This window comes from Carassius auratus, chromosome 43, assembly GCF_003368295.1.
Source record: "Carassius auratus strain Wakin chromosome 43, ASM336829v1, whole genome shotgun sequence".
In the NCBI taxonomy this organism is placed as follows: domain Eukaryota; kingdom Metazoa; phylum Chordata; class Actinopteri; order Cypriniformes; family Cyprinidae; genus Carassius; species Carassius auratus.
In genome coordinates this window covers 13,173,641-13,189,997 of record NC_039285.1, presented here as the reverse complement: position 1 = coordinate 13,189,997, position 16,357 = coordinate 13,173,641, and the positions used below count along the sequence as shown (strand labels likewise).

Sequence of the window (16,357 nt, the reverse complement as noted above, 5' to 3'; positions counted from 1 at the left end):
TGTTTTGTGTTTGATGATGAGTTGGTTGTGTAAGGGGGTAATATTGAAGGTGATAACTGATGAGGGAGTTGTAAACCAAAGCTCGTCCTTCCTGAACTGAAAACTTCTGAGATTCCTGAGCAGGTGAAGTCATTGCGACAGGGACCTGCACCTGTTCCACTGGCTGACCTTTAATATTGAGTGGCTGGGATGATGTCTTGTCTCTGCATCCACAGCATAGCTCCTAGTCATCCTTAAAAACTCATCTTTTTTTATCTGGCTTTCCTGTCTAAATCATATAGCTGAGTAAGTTTATTGTTTGTTTTATGACAGTAGCTAGATATCTGTATAGTATTGTATGTTTGTATATTTCCAAATTGTACAGCACATTGGTCAACTACCTGTTGTTTTTAATTGTGCTTTATAAATACATTACCTTACCTTACTTTTGTAATGTTGAGCTTCAAGGAGTGCTTAACAATTGGCCAGATCAAAATGGCCGTAGGTGCCATAACACATCTTTGCATTATATTACTATAACTCCATGAAAACCAACCTGGGAGGCTACTTGACACACACACACACACACACACACACTTTTAATTATCAACTCCAGGACTCAGTCTAGACTTGTGTTTTTTGCATTACCTCAGGAGGAGTACAAAGCAGGGACTGGATGGGGTCATGTGCTATGGTCTTTGCGGTAATGGCAGTGTCAACAAGGGATGGTAAATTGGGAGTGGGGAGGGCAATTATTTTTTGAGCGCATTTATTTTTTTATGAGCTTGTTTCTATTGTTATTCACTAACCTTGTGAGGATTGGAGTGATGTGCTCTCTTTTATTAGCCTGACGTTGTCATACTCAAAATTCTACTCATATTATGAGTCTGATACTGCTCCATTGGGATGTGAATATGGGGTTTGTTTTAACCGATACGGGGGTGAATCCTGTAGGAATTCACACCCAAACCATCCTTCTTGTCCCCAATTGTCTCAACATTCTTTTCTAGTGTTAAAGCTATGGCACTCTCAATATCTTCTACAACAGACGCAAGGCCGAAGTCTAATGTCTAGATTATAGCATTTCTGTTAGGGAGTTCTGTGATGAATGAAATACTTTGTAATTAACTTCATTTACACAGACATCGTACCATACTGAAAGTTAATATTTTGTCACTAGAAACATCTGTTCTTTGTTAAACACAGTTACATTTTTAGCTCTGCACAAAACCGTTCAGTAGTTTTTGTGTTCTGAACTGCTCTGGTTCACGCATAGTTGCTCCACAACGGAGCAATGCCAGACCAAACTTCCCGACTTCAAATGTTGTGTGTGGGGCTAAGTTTGGCTTGCTCCCAGCCTACTCTTCTATTGGATTAGGTTAAAATTCTTGCATCTTTTTGAATTCATTGCAGTTGTCTGATGGACTTCTTTGGGAGGCCAGTGAGCACAGTAGCCTAAGGCCTAGTCAAGCTTGGAGGATAATAACATGGATGAGCTTCGAGCTTCACAACAGGGAGTATAACTCATGTTATGTGTCTAGATCATATCACCTTTACACAATGGCTGAGGCAGCCTAATTTGTGATGCAATAGTGTCATAAAAGGGGGTCAGACATGAACTCTTTTGTCAGCCATCTGATGTGTGACCACCACCTCTCCCCTGCACACGAATCACCTTGCAGTTTTTTCGATTGCTAAATGACAGTAAGCACAACTGAAGTCACATGTGCAAAACTCTAAATACAGTCTGCTCAGCAGAAGTTCATGTGGACCAAACTCTAGTTCGTTTTTCATTGCTTGAACACAGTTTTCAAAACTTTACACACTTATCCCATGACTTTAACCACAATCTGCACAAACCTGTGGACTTACAGCACTTTGTTCAAATGCTAACACACTGTCAAAACTGTGAAGCACACAAAACAGAAGAGATTTCAAACACTGCTGATTGCAATTTCAGGATTAGCCCTGAAAATTATTTGTTCGAATTACAGTATGTACTTTTAGTTTCTACCTTTTTTCCTCTTTACTGTAATTCTGTAAATTACTACAGACTATTGAAGCAAACTGCAAATTTTCATTTACCTTTGTTATGTTCTGAAAATTTAAATAAATCATGTGAAAGAATGTCACTCTTTTCTTTGAAGAAAATATTACTTTGTATGAACTCACTGAAATTGTTCAAACAGTAAAGATGAAAAGTTTGTATTTTCTGTTTTGGTGTTTGATGCAAGTGTTTTTCTTCTCAGTGTGTTCTGAGTGACAGTGTGTGTTATCTCAGTAAGGGTTGTGTGTAGTGTTTGGCTGCACTGAGTCTGTTTTGAGCCATGTGTTAAGAGTTGTGTTGCTTGGAATGAGTTTTGCAGGTGATGTGAATTTAAAATTAAGATTACAAAAGAACAATACTCAGCATAAGATTTGTTTATTTTATTTTATTAGAGAGAAACAGAGAGAATGAGTGAGTGAGTGAGTGAGTGATTGTGTGTGCGTGTGTGTGTGTCAAGCAGTCTCCCATGTTGGAGGCCAGGTTTTCCCGCTAGGTAAAAAAAAAAGGGAAAGAGATGATTAGTAAAAAAGTCAATAATGAATAATCACTTGATAATCAAAGCTGTAATGTTTACATTGCAACCTGTATTCCAGTTTGATTTGGTATTGTAGAGGAGCGACATTTAGATTAACCAATGTCATAATACCAATTAAAAACATTGGTGAATTTGTATCTAAAATGGAACCAATTGTGACAAAATTTGGTGTATATGGAAAAACAGACAATGGTGTTTAGTTAGCAAGGGGACAGCTAGTCAAGAATAATTAGAACATAAATATGCACAATGTAACGACTAATAAAATATCTGAATAATCCACAGTATGGAAATATAAAAACTGGCACCCGACACTCTAAATTTACAAAATGTTACAGCATCAATATCTCAAGTAACCATATTTACTACTTCAGAATGCAAATGAATAAAAAGTCATAAATGTCATAAATGAACAAAAACAATATTAAGATAGCAGTAATAAGATCAAACAGATATGCAAGCATGGATTATGGTGTGCATAACATTACAAAAAATAACCAAATTTCTGCATCAGCAATAGTTTATAACTTACAATCACTCCAGAGAACACCACCAGTTCCCAAACACATACTGTGCACATCCAAATGTACAAAAATGTGATGGGTTTACTCAATTCTGTGAGATACTGTATGTGTGTACATGTAGCCTATAGTATGTTTGTTGTAAGTTATGTGTATGTCTGCTGGAACACCGTCATTTTGTGGATAATTGTGAGTATCTGGTCTGAAAGACAACCAACACACCACAGTTTGCAGGGGAGCCAATCTATCAATTTCTCCATCTTCCCCTGGGAAGGCAAACAAAGACATAGAAAATGGGTGCCTTGCTTAAGATAAACATTGCTCTCAACTTAACATTTCATTTTGTTACACTTAAAGGTAGTATTAGCGATTCAGAGCGTTTTGTTAACACATAAGACTTTTTGTAATGTTCAGCTAATATCTCCTCATGGTCCACTCACTTCCCATTCCCTTCATGAGCTGTAAAACATTCCAGTCATTTTACGCAGCCCAGTCACCATAAAGTAGACAAAAACTCCAGACAAACATTCTGGGGTTGGTAGAATCTCTAACAATAACACAACATGGCTCGATTTTTTTTTTTTCACACTGAGAATACTGAATGTGGGGGTGAGTTATTTCTGATGTCTTGTCGGGTATGACAAGGTAAATTTTTAACATAAACACCAACATAAACAAATACAGTATCTGGTAGGATTACTGATACAAATTTTAAATTACTGCCATTAGCCAATTAGTGACATTATCAATTAAAACAAGTGATCAATCAGTATTGGTAAATCATCCAATGTTTTCTTTGCAATTGTATTGTGTATGGGAATAACCTTTCTCTTCCTAGTTTTGATCACGCATCTATATGCGTGCACCTCCTGGCTGTTGTGTGGACAATCCTTTTCTTTTTTAGAAACTGTTTAGAAACATAAGCAAATAGTGAAATGTTAATCCAATTGTTAACATACAAAAAAGAAAACAAAAGTATATCCCACAGTCTACAGATTACATGTATTTGTTGTGACCTGTAACTCCGTAAAGAGGGAGGGGTATGTTTGACATCACACATTTATACTGATATTGTGTGTACAATTCACATGTAAATGAACTAAATCAATAATGTTAATGTTATAAAGGAGACCTGCATAGCAAGTGAAGTAAGTAACACGTAATGGGATTACAGTTTTTTTCAATCGCTAACAAGCGCTTAACCATACTTCAGATACTTTTTCTAAACTCTTAACACAGACTCACACCTACAAAACACAATTGGCCAAGTGGATAATTTTCTTCTCAAAAACACATTTTGTTAAATATATACTAAATCTTCATTTCAAAATAGAACACATCTTTCTCTCCACACAAACTTTACCAAAACACTGGAAATCTGACTCAAAATTAAATTATTCTGTCAAAGAATAACACTTGTTTTCACCTCAAAAGGTACATTCAGTCAATCAAAGTACACCAGGTTTCAGAATACTGGCTATTGTTGACATTACAAAAACTGCATAGACTTTTCAGTCTCAGTTTTACAGGTATTTGCATGCAAAACATGCAAATTCATTGTTTTACACTAAATTTCTTGGTTAGGAACTGTATGTCCAAATGAATAGTAATGTTCACATTCAAAAGCATTCCAGTAAAAAACTATTTTTTTTCCTTTACTGTTTACTGCAGGAGGTACAGTAGAAACACAGTATGATAGAACAGAAAAGGTTTGACAGTATTGCTTACAGTGAACAAAATATCCATGAAACACATAAGAGCATTCTGAACAAAAAAACAACAGCAAAAAGCCCTAAAAAATAAAGCAAAAAAAAAAAAAAAATCTCTCACTGCTCCTGCTCCTCTCACTGCTCCTCTCACTGCATCTCTCACTGCTCCTGCTCCTCTCACTGCATCTCTCACTGCTCCTGCTCCTCTCACTGCTCCTGCTCCTCTCACTGCATCTCTCACTGCTCCTCTCACTGCATCTCTCACTGCTCCTGCTCCTCTCACTGCATCTCTCACTGCTCCTGCTCCTCTCACTGCATCTCTCACTGCTCCTGCTCCTCTCACTGCATCTCTCACTGCTCCTGCTCCTCTCACTGCATCTCTCACTGCTCCTGCTCCTCTCACTGCTCCTGCTCCTCTCACTGCATCTCTCACTGCTCCTCTCACTGCATCTCTCACTGCTCCTGCTCCTCTCACTGCATCTCTCACTGCTCCTGCTCCTCTCACTGCATCTCTCACTGCTCCTGCCCCTCTCACTGCATCTCTCACTGCTCCTCTCACTGCTCCTGCATCTCTCACTGCTCCTCTCACTGCTCCTCTCACTGCTCCTTCTCCTCTCACTGCTCCTCTCACTGCATCTCTCACTGCATCTCTCACTGCTCCTCTCACTGCTCCTCTCACTGCATCTCTCACTGCATCTCTCACTGCTCCTCTCACTGCTCCTCTCACTGCTCCTGCATCTCTCACTGCATCTCTCACTGCTCCTCTCACTGCTCCTGCTCCTCTCACTGCATCTCTCACTGCTCCTGCTCCTCTCACTGGGCCCCTTGCTCTTACTCTTCCTCGTCCATACATTACAGTGTTTGTCTTTTTCTGTTTCTGTTTCCAAAAATATCACTCTTCAAAGTCCTCCTTTTATTGTATAAGTGTCAATGTAATAGAAAAAAATAACCCCTGCCATTGAGTCTAAGCCGGATTGGAATCAGCTGTGGTTGGCCCAATTTACACAACATAAATCAGCTATATTTTTTTTGAACTGATATCATTGCAGAAGCAGAGGTTTTTATACTGTATCTAAGGTTTGGAACATTGTTTTTGCTATTGTGGGATGTTGTGTGTTAACATTTGTAAATACTACAAAAATGATCCATAATTTTGTTGGGAGGTATAGCTTGTTTGTTCAGAAAATGTAAGCATTGTGGAAATGTGTTCAATGACTCCATATTGTGTGAAAACGACATGAAATGTGTGAATGGTATGGCCACAATAGACAGATGCTGTGCTAATTGTGTTTAGAGTTTTGAACAAATGCCTGTTAGCGACTGAAAAAAACTGTAAAATGAAATATGGCAGAATATCAGCTTGGAGTTGATTAGGTACACCTTTTGTCCTTTGGCGTCTTTTGGGGGTTTTGTCCTTTTTTAGCCCCTCGTTGGTGTTGGTGGCAGGGCTGGTTGACAGAAGAGCCTCCTCTAAAGTTTAGACACAGAAAAAAATATACAAGAAGGTCAGATATAGACGTGTGGCTGCTCAAGCTCATTCTACAAAAATGTCAAAGAAGGCACCAAAAGTTGAAGAGCAAATAACTAAGCTAAGCACACCGAATTGTGCTGCTATCATCGCCACTTGTTGGGACTTTGGGTTACCTGTCTCAGTCTGTGCCCCCTCGTTGGTGTTGGTGGCAGGGCTGGTTGACAGAAGAGCCTCCTCTAAAGTTTAGACACAGAAAAAAATATACAAGAAGGTCAGATATAGACATGTGGCTGCTCAAACTCTTTCTACAAAAATGTCAAAGAAGGCACCAAAAGTTGAAGAGCAAATAACTAAGCTAAGCACACCGAATTGTGCTGCTATCATCGCCACTTGTTGGGACTTTGGGTTACCTGTCTCAGTCTGTGCCCCCTCGTTGGTGTTGGTGGCAGGGCTGGTTGACAGAAGAGCCTCCTCTAAAGTTTAGACACAGAAAAAAATATACAAGAAGGTCAGATATAGACATGTGGCTGCTCAAACTCTTTCTACAAAAATGTCAAAGAAGGCACCAAAGGTTGAAGAGCAAATAATTAGGCTAAGCACACTGAATTGTGGTGCTATCATCGCCAATTGGTGGGACTTTGGGTTACCTGTCTCAGTCTGTGCCCCCTCGTTGGTGTTGGTGGCAGGGCTGGTTAACAGAAGAGCCTCCTCTAAAGTTTTGACACAGAATATACAATATACAAGAAGGTCAGATATAGATGTATGGCTGCTCAAGCTCATTCTGCAAAAATGTCAAAGGCACCAAAAGTTGAAGAGCAAATAACTAAGCTAAGCACACCGAATTGTGCTGCTATCATCGCCACTTGTTGGGACTTTGGGTTACCTGTCTCAGTCTGTGCCCCCTCGTTGGTGTTGGTGGCAGGGCTGGTTGACAGAAGAGCCTCCTCTAAAGTTTTGACACAGAATATACAATATACAAGAAGGTCAGATATAGACATGTGGCTGCTCAAACTCTTTCTACAAAAATGTCAAAGAAGGCACCAAAGGTTGAAGAGCAAATAATTAGGCTAAGCACACTGAATTGTGGTGCTATCATCGCCAATTGGTGGGACTTTGGGTTACCTGTCTCAGTCTGTGCCCCCTCGTTGGTGTTGGTGGCAGGGCTGGTTAACAGAAGAGCCTCCTCTAAAGTTTTGACACAGAATATACAATATACAAGAAGGTCAGATATAGATGTATGGCTGCTCAAGCTCATTCTGCAAAAATGTCAAAGAAGGCACCAAAAGTTGAAGAGCAAATAACTAGGTTAAGCACACCGAATTGTGCTGCTATAATCGTCACTTGTTGGGACTTTGGGTCAGACGTAGCATTGGCCTATGCCTTATCAATGGGGACCCTTTTCTAGATCTTTCTGTTCTGGCACCTGCTGTTGTGATTATTTATGACTATCTTTTTTTGTATAACACTGGACCTTTTGGTTCGGTGAGAAGACAATTCGACTGCCGAGGAGAGCTTCTCTAGAGAGACGGCTCCATCAACCACCTATACTTTAGACTATTCCACTTAAGTCTGTATCCTGCTGTATAACAACTCTGTAATAAACCAGCTATCTGAGCCTCTGATCCAACCTGTCAAGCTTCCTTAATTTACACTTAAACACTTCTAAGACTAAAATTCACAACGCAAAGTCAGGCTCAGTGCGAATCTCTGCCCCCTCGTTGGTGGTGGTGGCAGGGCTCGCTTAAAGGAGAGTCTTTGTAAAAGGTGTACACACAGAATATACAATGATAATAATATACTACAATAATGATAATAATATGCTGGTAAAGAACATTCTCATAAAAATATGAACGATAACAATAAAGCTATAATAAGCACACCTTGTTGTGGTGGAGGGTCTTGAATGGACTCTAAATTTAAAACAACAATGGTCTCCTCTTCTGGACCCAGTTGCAGATTACTGGTTGAGGCCTGGTTGCTAGAAGGGTCTGCTGGCACTGTCTTTCCTAATAGAATACAAGCAACGCAAAGGATGTACAATATGTAATTAGGCCAAAATGTGAAAGGTAGGAGTGATGCAAAGTAAACCAAAATCTCTCATAATACTTGAATTTAGTTTTTGATGTCATTTAGTTTTTACAGTGTCCTAAATTTTTAATCATTTGGATTGTTTAAAGATGTTATAATGCACAGTAAATGTGGAATCACCTTGAACTATCATGCTGTAGATTGCGTTCATGTTATTAAGACATATATTCTCTCCCGAACTTAATTCGAGCCCCTCTGGCAGCAGCATCTTGACCTCCTTGTTGGGGTACTCAAGAAAAAGCATGGGCCTCCAGCCCACTGCATTCAGTTTCTCAATCTGAAAAAAAAAAAAAAACATACTCTAAAAACAATAATAACTGCTTTATGTCTACGTTAAACTGTGCCAGTGTTATGTCTAACAGACACCAGCTCCACAACAGTATGTTTCAGATGCAACTCAGATGCACACTTTTTAACTTATGGAAGAGCTGGTGTATACTGTACATAAGCTGATATATATAACAGATGATACATTGGGGATGTGGGAAAGGTTTGAGTATATGTGGGTGGGTTTGGTGTGCCTGTCTACTTCATGTGCATGATACATGCATGAACGTGTAAGTACAGTAGCATAGTAGGGGTATTATTCTCGTCTGGCTTATACTGTTCTACAGAGCATGACTGAATTGAAACTATAACCCTCCAAGCGCAACTTCATGTAAAGAGCCCTACTAAGAGATTGGTTACAAGTTTTTGGTCTACCACACATCACATTCACTTACTCATACACATCATATTCTGTGCAATGACAGAATCTCACTCAGAAACGTGGTCGGATGGTAGCAGCATATCTTGGTTAAGGGCCCAGTCAGTGCTTCCTCACAGCTGAATACGGGTGCTCAAACTGGAGCTGTTCCCACCACACCAAACTGATTGACACAGCCCTCAACAACACCTGCCGCATTATCACGGGATGCATAAAGACAACGCCAGTCCCGTGCCTCTATGCCCTAGCTGGCATTGCTCCCCCCCACCCCTGACCCCCACATAAGATTATCCATTGTCGCCCAAGACGAGTGGAGAGCACAAGAGATTGACACCAGGCACCCCTTCACTGACACACAGCACCTCCACCACGATTGAAATCCAGATCCAGTTTCCTGCAGACAGTCCCACCTCCAGACAATCAAAGAAACATCATGGACAACATCTGGAAAGATGAATGGAACCAGCTAAATACACAAGCCCAGGACTGGATGGAGACAGGAATCACCCCTACTGAATGTCCCACCAGGGAGGCTAACCTGGAAGACCCTCAACAGACTACGAGTGGAACAGGAGAGGTGCAAAGCACTTATGAAAGCATTGGACCACCAGACAGAAGAGAAATGCAGCTGTGAAGCCCCCCCCAGGACCTGGCTGAACTGACACCATCAGCTGTGACCTGCACCAGATAGTGACAAAACGACATCTGAGATTGCAACAGACTCGAAGAAGAAGAAGACGCAACTGAACGCTATGAACTAACATAAAGGCGCTTGTTGCATGAACCACTCAGTAGGGAAGAGTGAACTGTGGATGATATGGAGAGCTTTGACATACCGTAATTCCTTAAATAAAAACCGGTAGTCAAATAAATGCCGGGCCTCTTATAGTGCCTGGGTGCATGGTCAACACTGACAAATGAAGGCCGTTCTTAAATAAAGGCCGGGGGAAAATTTGTGCAGCAGAGCCAGATAACGAATGTACACGCCCACTGCTGGAGCGTTTCTCGTTCTCGAGTCGATAACCGTTTGCATCGGTTTTCGGATCACCAGTACACCGTTTCTGTCTGACGTGTCGACAGAACCGAGGAGCTGATGATACTGCGCATGTGTGATTCAGCGTGAAGCAGACCGACACACAGAGCATCTGAACCGAACTGATTCTTTTGGTGATTGATTCTGAACTGATTCTGTGCTAATGTTATGATCTCTGTCCACTGGAACACTATCACTTATTATATCACTATAATTTAAAACGGGTTATTTAAAACAATTACTTATCAAAAATTGAATTGGAAATAAAGGCCTGCCTCTAATAAAAGCCGGCTTCAAATAAAAGCCTGTTACCTTCTGCAGTTCAGGTAAATAAAGGCCCCGGCTTTTATTTGAGGAATTACGGTATGTTACAGAACTGTGGGCTATCACATACTGTAGGTGATCCTGGCTGTTTCTGGCCTGTTTCTTTAAACTTTTCCAATGATAATAGTTTAAAGTTAAGATGCTAAAAACTGATTAACCAATCACCTCCATTAAAAGTTCCATACAATGTGCAATTGAAAATATGTGCTAACCTGATGTGCTAATCAACTTCAGACTCTATGTGAGTACATCTAAAGCAGAAGTCTAAAGTTTCAGAATAGTAAGTTATAATGTAACACTCTCTCACTAAACCCCAGTCCCCACTCCAAAATCATCCACACCACCTGTGTCACCACCTGGACCAAGGTCATTTTGAAGCCACATAAGTACTATGGAAATGTAGCACAGGTTACTTACCAAAATCACGGCATCATCCATTAAATGAGATGTTATTTGATTTTTCTTTTTCTTAGCCACCCAAGACTCCTTTTCCATCTTGAATTTTTCAATTTTCTTTTTCAGCCTTAGATGTTGCGGCTGTGCTGTCTTGCACATGGGGCAGACCTTACATCCATTAAATATTTTTTCCTGGCATGTAGGGCACGACTTCTTCAACCCTCCACCAGCCATGCTTTTGTTATCCTGTAAACCATAAACAAGAAAAATACAAATTCCTTAACTGTCAAGAGTTTTGAAGATTTCCGTAAAACACTTTCAGTCTTTCCACTTCAATTATCTTACAATTATCATGTAATAAACAAAATTTCAGCTATGTTGCGACTGATATGTGTGACCAATCCAGGGTCTCTAGTATTACACTATGTGACTTGCTGTTCCTACATCAAATATGCTAATCATATATCATTATAATGAAACAAAATACAAAACTATCTTTAATATATCTAAACTTGTGCTTTGTAGAAAATAAAAAAAATTGGGATACTTACTGTATGAAATAATTCAATAATGAAAGAAAGAGAGTATGAGTGAGTGAATGTGTGTGAGAGTGTGGGTGTGTGTGAGAGAGAAACAAGAAAGAGACAGTGAGAAACAGAGAAACAGAAAAAATGTGACAGAATGGCTCTTAAAAGTGCCTTTTTTTGTAAAGATGTCTTGTTTCTGTAACAGACAGAAAACATTATTAGAATGACCATTAGAACAAACATTTCTACATTCATTAGGACATATTAGATATATTATAGTAAAAATTAGTTACATCCTAATCAAAACATTGCAGAGAATAGAATATAAGATACCACATCCACTTGACGACATGAATATAATTTTCTTGTGAACCGACAAATTGCTTCATAAACTCTTGAATCAATCAATCTATCTATCTATTTATCTATCTATCTATAAAGCAAGAAATGTCTGTCTGTGAGTATGTATGTGTCCATCGCATATCTTACTGACCACTCATCGCAATGACCTAAGATTTTAGATGTGGCTTGCACAGGGCATGTGGATGTCCTCGATTTTACCAGTATGCTACCAGTACCAGTATTAGGCCTACAGTAACACATAGAGGAACGCGATGCACTGCATTTCGACACACATATTTTAACATTAATGATGGCATCTGTAAACAAAAATTGGCAACTGATTTAAAAACCCAAACCTGCTAAATTAGCTAAACCTGCACAATCAAAGCTAGCTGTAGCTAACAAGAGACAACTCTGAGACAGAGTTTACATACTTATAACCAGGGTTCGAAATGATTAGGAGGACTCTTGGGGGGGGGTCCCCTAAAATTTAATTATTAAATTATTAAAAATTCTGAAGATTTTTTTCATGGTTTGGGCTAGGCCCAGTATTGTAGTGGTGTTTGGAGAAGTAACAGGTAACCCTCTAACTCTGGAGCAACAAAGTTACAGCACCCATATAAATCTAATCCCTGACATGACAAAGTGAATAACAGGCCATTCTGTACTTGAGCAAGGAAGTTAACTCTAAATCCACCAGGTGTACTCATTATGGCAGCACCATTCACATTCAAATACAAATGGCATTTCTCATCCCTGTTATTACATTAAATTTAATTTAAAACAACTGGCCGCTGAATTGAATAATAATGATGTCTGAAAAGACTGTACCTACATTAGATGGTTTACTTTGTTTCAAAGTAGTTAATCCATAACCTTAACTAAAATCTTTAGGGACACGTTTATTCTAACATGACTACAGCTAGCACAAAACGTTGACAAACGTAGGCTACTCTTCTTATCATTACACTGGGTATCTATTAATGCAACTTGAACTTGAAATACTAATATTTTACTATAAGCAATTATGGAGATATAAAAATAATCGACGAAACTTACAGGATTTTTATTCAGGATTTCACTCTTTGTGAGGTTTCGTTTTTCCGCGTTCAGCTACAGTACGTGTACAGTACGGGAGCACCACAACAACAATCTGCGATACTGTACATGAACTCACTCGGCTAACAGCTGCGGTGATTGCTGCCTCTCGCTAGGAAATAAATAATTGTTATAAATATAAAACGTCACTAAATACCAATATTTTTCACAATCATTTTTTGTTAAAATATATTTGTCGGGCACCCCCCAATATCCCAAAATAAATTCTCCTCATTTCGAACCCTGATTACAACACCATTACTAACTAAGTTTCGACACTGATGTAAAATAAATTTAAAAAATAATAAAAAGATAAGTAGGCTTTTGATAGCAACTTAGTCTTAGTGTGGTGCTTCGAAGGACTCAAGAGTTCACATACAAGCTGGAAATACTTACCGATCTGCTGACTGTGAATGTCGACCGCAATAATAGGAAAAGGGCGCAATTCTGGGATGTAGCCTGCATGAGGAAGTAGGCCTATATGACGCGTCGCAGAAATGGCAACACAATTTTCTGGATATTAATTAATTTAGCGTCTTTATCTCTACATTTGTTTGCTGTTTAATAGGCTAGATAAGCAAACACCATATTGTAAAAAATAAATTGTTTTAGTTTGCATAATAAAAAGAATCCTAATAAGCCTACATTTTATGAGAACAGGAGTAACCTAGGCCTAGAAATGTAATATCAGTTTAACAATATTTAATATTGTTACCCAACAAAACAGTAATTTTTGGATATTTAAATTCCATGGACCTATGGTGCAACTTTGCAATTCTGAGCTGAAATTAATTGTAGGCCCATCACACGGATTTCAGTTAATCAGAATATAGTCCTCCATGGAACTATTAATTATTTTGAAATGAGCAAACAAAATACAAATAATTAATTGAGTGAGACCTGAGGTAGGCCTAGTCCGTGTGTCCCCCACAGATGAATCTGTGATCACATAGGCCTATAGATTCTCTTTTAGCCTAGGCTACTGAAATAAATGATTGCAAAACATGATCAAACTGGATTTTATTACAGCAGGCATAATTTCACATTAATTACATTATAAGCCCAGTCGACATGAAGCCTTTAAGTTTCTAAATGAGCAGACAACACAATGTCCAGATAGGCCTACCAGATCAGGCTGTAACTTGGGGGATCTGTGTGTCGATGACAGACGGCTCCATCACGGAACTTCGGCCAGGCTGATCAAAAGAAGGCAAACTTGATCGAACTGACTTAATGACTAGCACAATGCAATAGCAATGGAATACACTGACAGTCTTCACATTTCTAAATGAGCAAACAACAAAAGCAATGCATAGAACGAGACCAAGTTGGCTGTGGGTCCACCACAGATCCATTCCAGATCCGTGGTAATGATAGGCATTTCCCTTTAATGTAAAGATAGGCCTATAGGCTAAGTGGAAAACGTGATCAAATTGGATTTTACAATGACAGGGCAAATGTCAAGTTAATTAGGCTCCATTGTAGGATAACACAGTCGACCTGAAGACTTAATTTAAATGAGCAAGCGCATTAAAACATGAGTGACAGAACTTTGGTGAGGCTAACAGAATCAAACTGGATTTTTATAATGGCAGCAACAACATAGGCAGTCAGGTTAACATTGAATATGATGTATAAATCTAAGTGAAAAGGCTATTTCAAATGCTCAATTTCAAATTAAATTAAATTAAATTAAAATTTAATTTAATTAATGCATTTAGCAGATGCTTTTATCCAAAGCAACTTATAGTGCATTCAGGCTATCAATTTTACCTGTCATATTATAATTAAGAAAGCAACGTCCAGTGCATGTATCAGAGTTATCCGTGGTTTCAACACAGACTCACTCCGTGCTCCTATCACAGATTTTAGTTCTGACCAGGAAGGCAATAGGTGTAAAACTTAATCAAACTGGATTTTATGACGACAGATGTTGGGAAAGAAATACTTCAAATGTTGCGTTTCCAAATGAGAAAGTATGTCCACTAGGTGATATTTGTAGGTTACTCCGTTATTGAAACGAGCATCCGTGTGTGGACCACGGAAGAGGAGTGTCATTGACTTGCGTTGGAGTTATCCGTGATCTCAGCACAGACTCACTCCGTGCTCGTATCACAGATTTTAGTTAGGCTAACAGAATCAAAGTGAACTTGTATGATGGCAGGACAATGCAATAGTTACAATAACATTCAGGTTGGTCATGGTATTTGGTGTTGGAAAATAAATAGCCTACTTCAAATGTTGCGTTTCCAGATGAAATAGCTCGTCCATTGAGTGAGATCAATACTCCATCACTACAACGAGTATCCGTGTGTGGACCACGGAAGATGAGTGCCATTGACTTGTGTTAAGAGTTATCCGTGATCTCAGCACAGACTCACTCCGTGCTCGTACCACAGATTTTAGTTCTGACTATAGCCAAGCGATCAATATGTGTTTAAAACGCCATCAAACTGGATTCTATGATGACAGGACAAGACAAAATGTCAAGTTAATTACATGCCATTGCAACAGAGTCGACATAGAGTTGTAAGTTCCTAAACAAGCCAGCAACATTACAACATCCAGTGAGTGAGGTCAGGTTGTTGAGGTCCGTGGTGCCATCACGGGACTTTGGTTAGGCTAACTGAAACAAACTGAATTTTTATGATGACAGGACAATGCAATAACTAAAATAACTGTCGGGTTAACGGCATTATGGCATTTGATGTTGGAAAAGAAACAAATACTTCAGATGTTGCGTTTCCAAATGAGAAAGCACGTCCGTTGAGCGAGTTCTGTAGTACTCCGTCATTGAAACGGGTATCCGTGTGTGGACCACGGAAGGTCAGTGTCATTGACTTGCGTTGGAGTTAAATCCGTGGCCGCGTCACGGAATTTGGGGCAATTCCGTGAAAGCTTCACGGATTTTGAGTTAAGGACCCGTGGACATTGCACGGAATTCTGTGAGACCAGGTTGCCTGCGCAGATTTAGCAGATTGTGTTCTAAGCTGCTTATGTTAACTCCATGAAACGGTGCTTCTCAAACACACTAGCTAGGCCAATTACAACTGCTGTCCCTCCTTTTTTTATTTAGTCAAGAGGGAGACTGTTATCATTTAAATGGCACTCTATCAGGGCTCGCAGATGGTATGAATTAGGTGCAGAGTTAATGAATTACGTACTGATTCCCACAGAGCAGGTGACATCAGACTTTGTAAATCAAAGCTTCTTGACAGCAAGGAGTTAACTGGCATTGAATATATTCATTTATTTTAATATTGATCCTAGTGTCAGGCTGTGACACCCATCCACCATTGGCTTTGGCTTGTGCAAATGAGTTCCATCATAGACGCCAACATAGAATGCAATGCACTTACTGTGTTAGCATGGAAGAGAACAACAACAACAACAAAAAACATTATGTTGGAAGATTCCTTTTATCTTACCGAAATGAATGGTTCCTTGTGGGAAGTGCTATGATTTTTCTTTTTTTTTTTTTTTATATTATGTCTTTGGTACAGTTTATGGGGTTTGTGTCATTTGGCCATGTGGAGAGGGACTGCAGCCTATTTGTGTATTCAGGATCTGTTTTTACCAGT

The 16,357-nt window shown here is 39.3% G+C and overlaps 2 protein-coding genes across 2 annotated transcripts in view; one reads left to right on the top strand and one right to left on the bottom strand.

The window, feature by feature from the left end:
* The window catches only part of LOC113061746 (kin of IRRE-like protein 3), a 233,924-nt gene that overhangs the window by 187,884 nt on the left and 29,683 nt on the right, over positions 1–16,357 (top strand). The gene's annotated exons all lie outside the window — the stretch shown is intronic.
* Positions 2,422–11,522, bottom strand: LOC113061747 (uncharacterized). The gene is made up of 13 exons (XM_026231154.1): positions 11,361–11,522; positions 10,831–11,055; positions 8,471–8,627; positions 8,143–8,268; positions 7,385–7,447; positions 7,146–7,208; positions 6,910–6,972; positions 6,673–6,735; positions 6,436–6,498; positions 6,172–6,261; positions 3,907–3,989; positions 3,305–3,348; positions 2,422–2,515 (listed from the first exon to the last, which is right to left on the bottom strand). The coding sequence occupies exons 2-13, from the start codon at positions 11,041–11,043 to the stop codon at positions 2,479–2,481; spliced, it is 1,065 nt and encodes a 354-aa protein (XP_026086939.1). The 5' UTR covers positions 11,044–11,055; positions 11,361–11,522; the 3' UTR covers positions 2,422–2,478.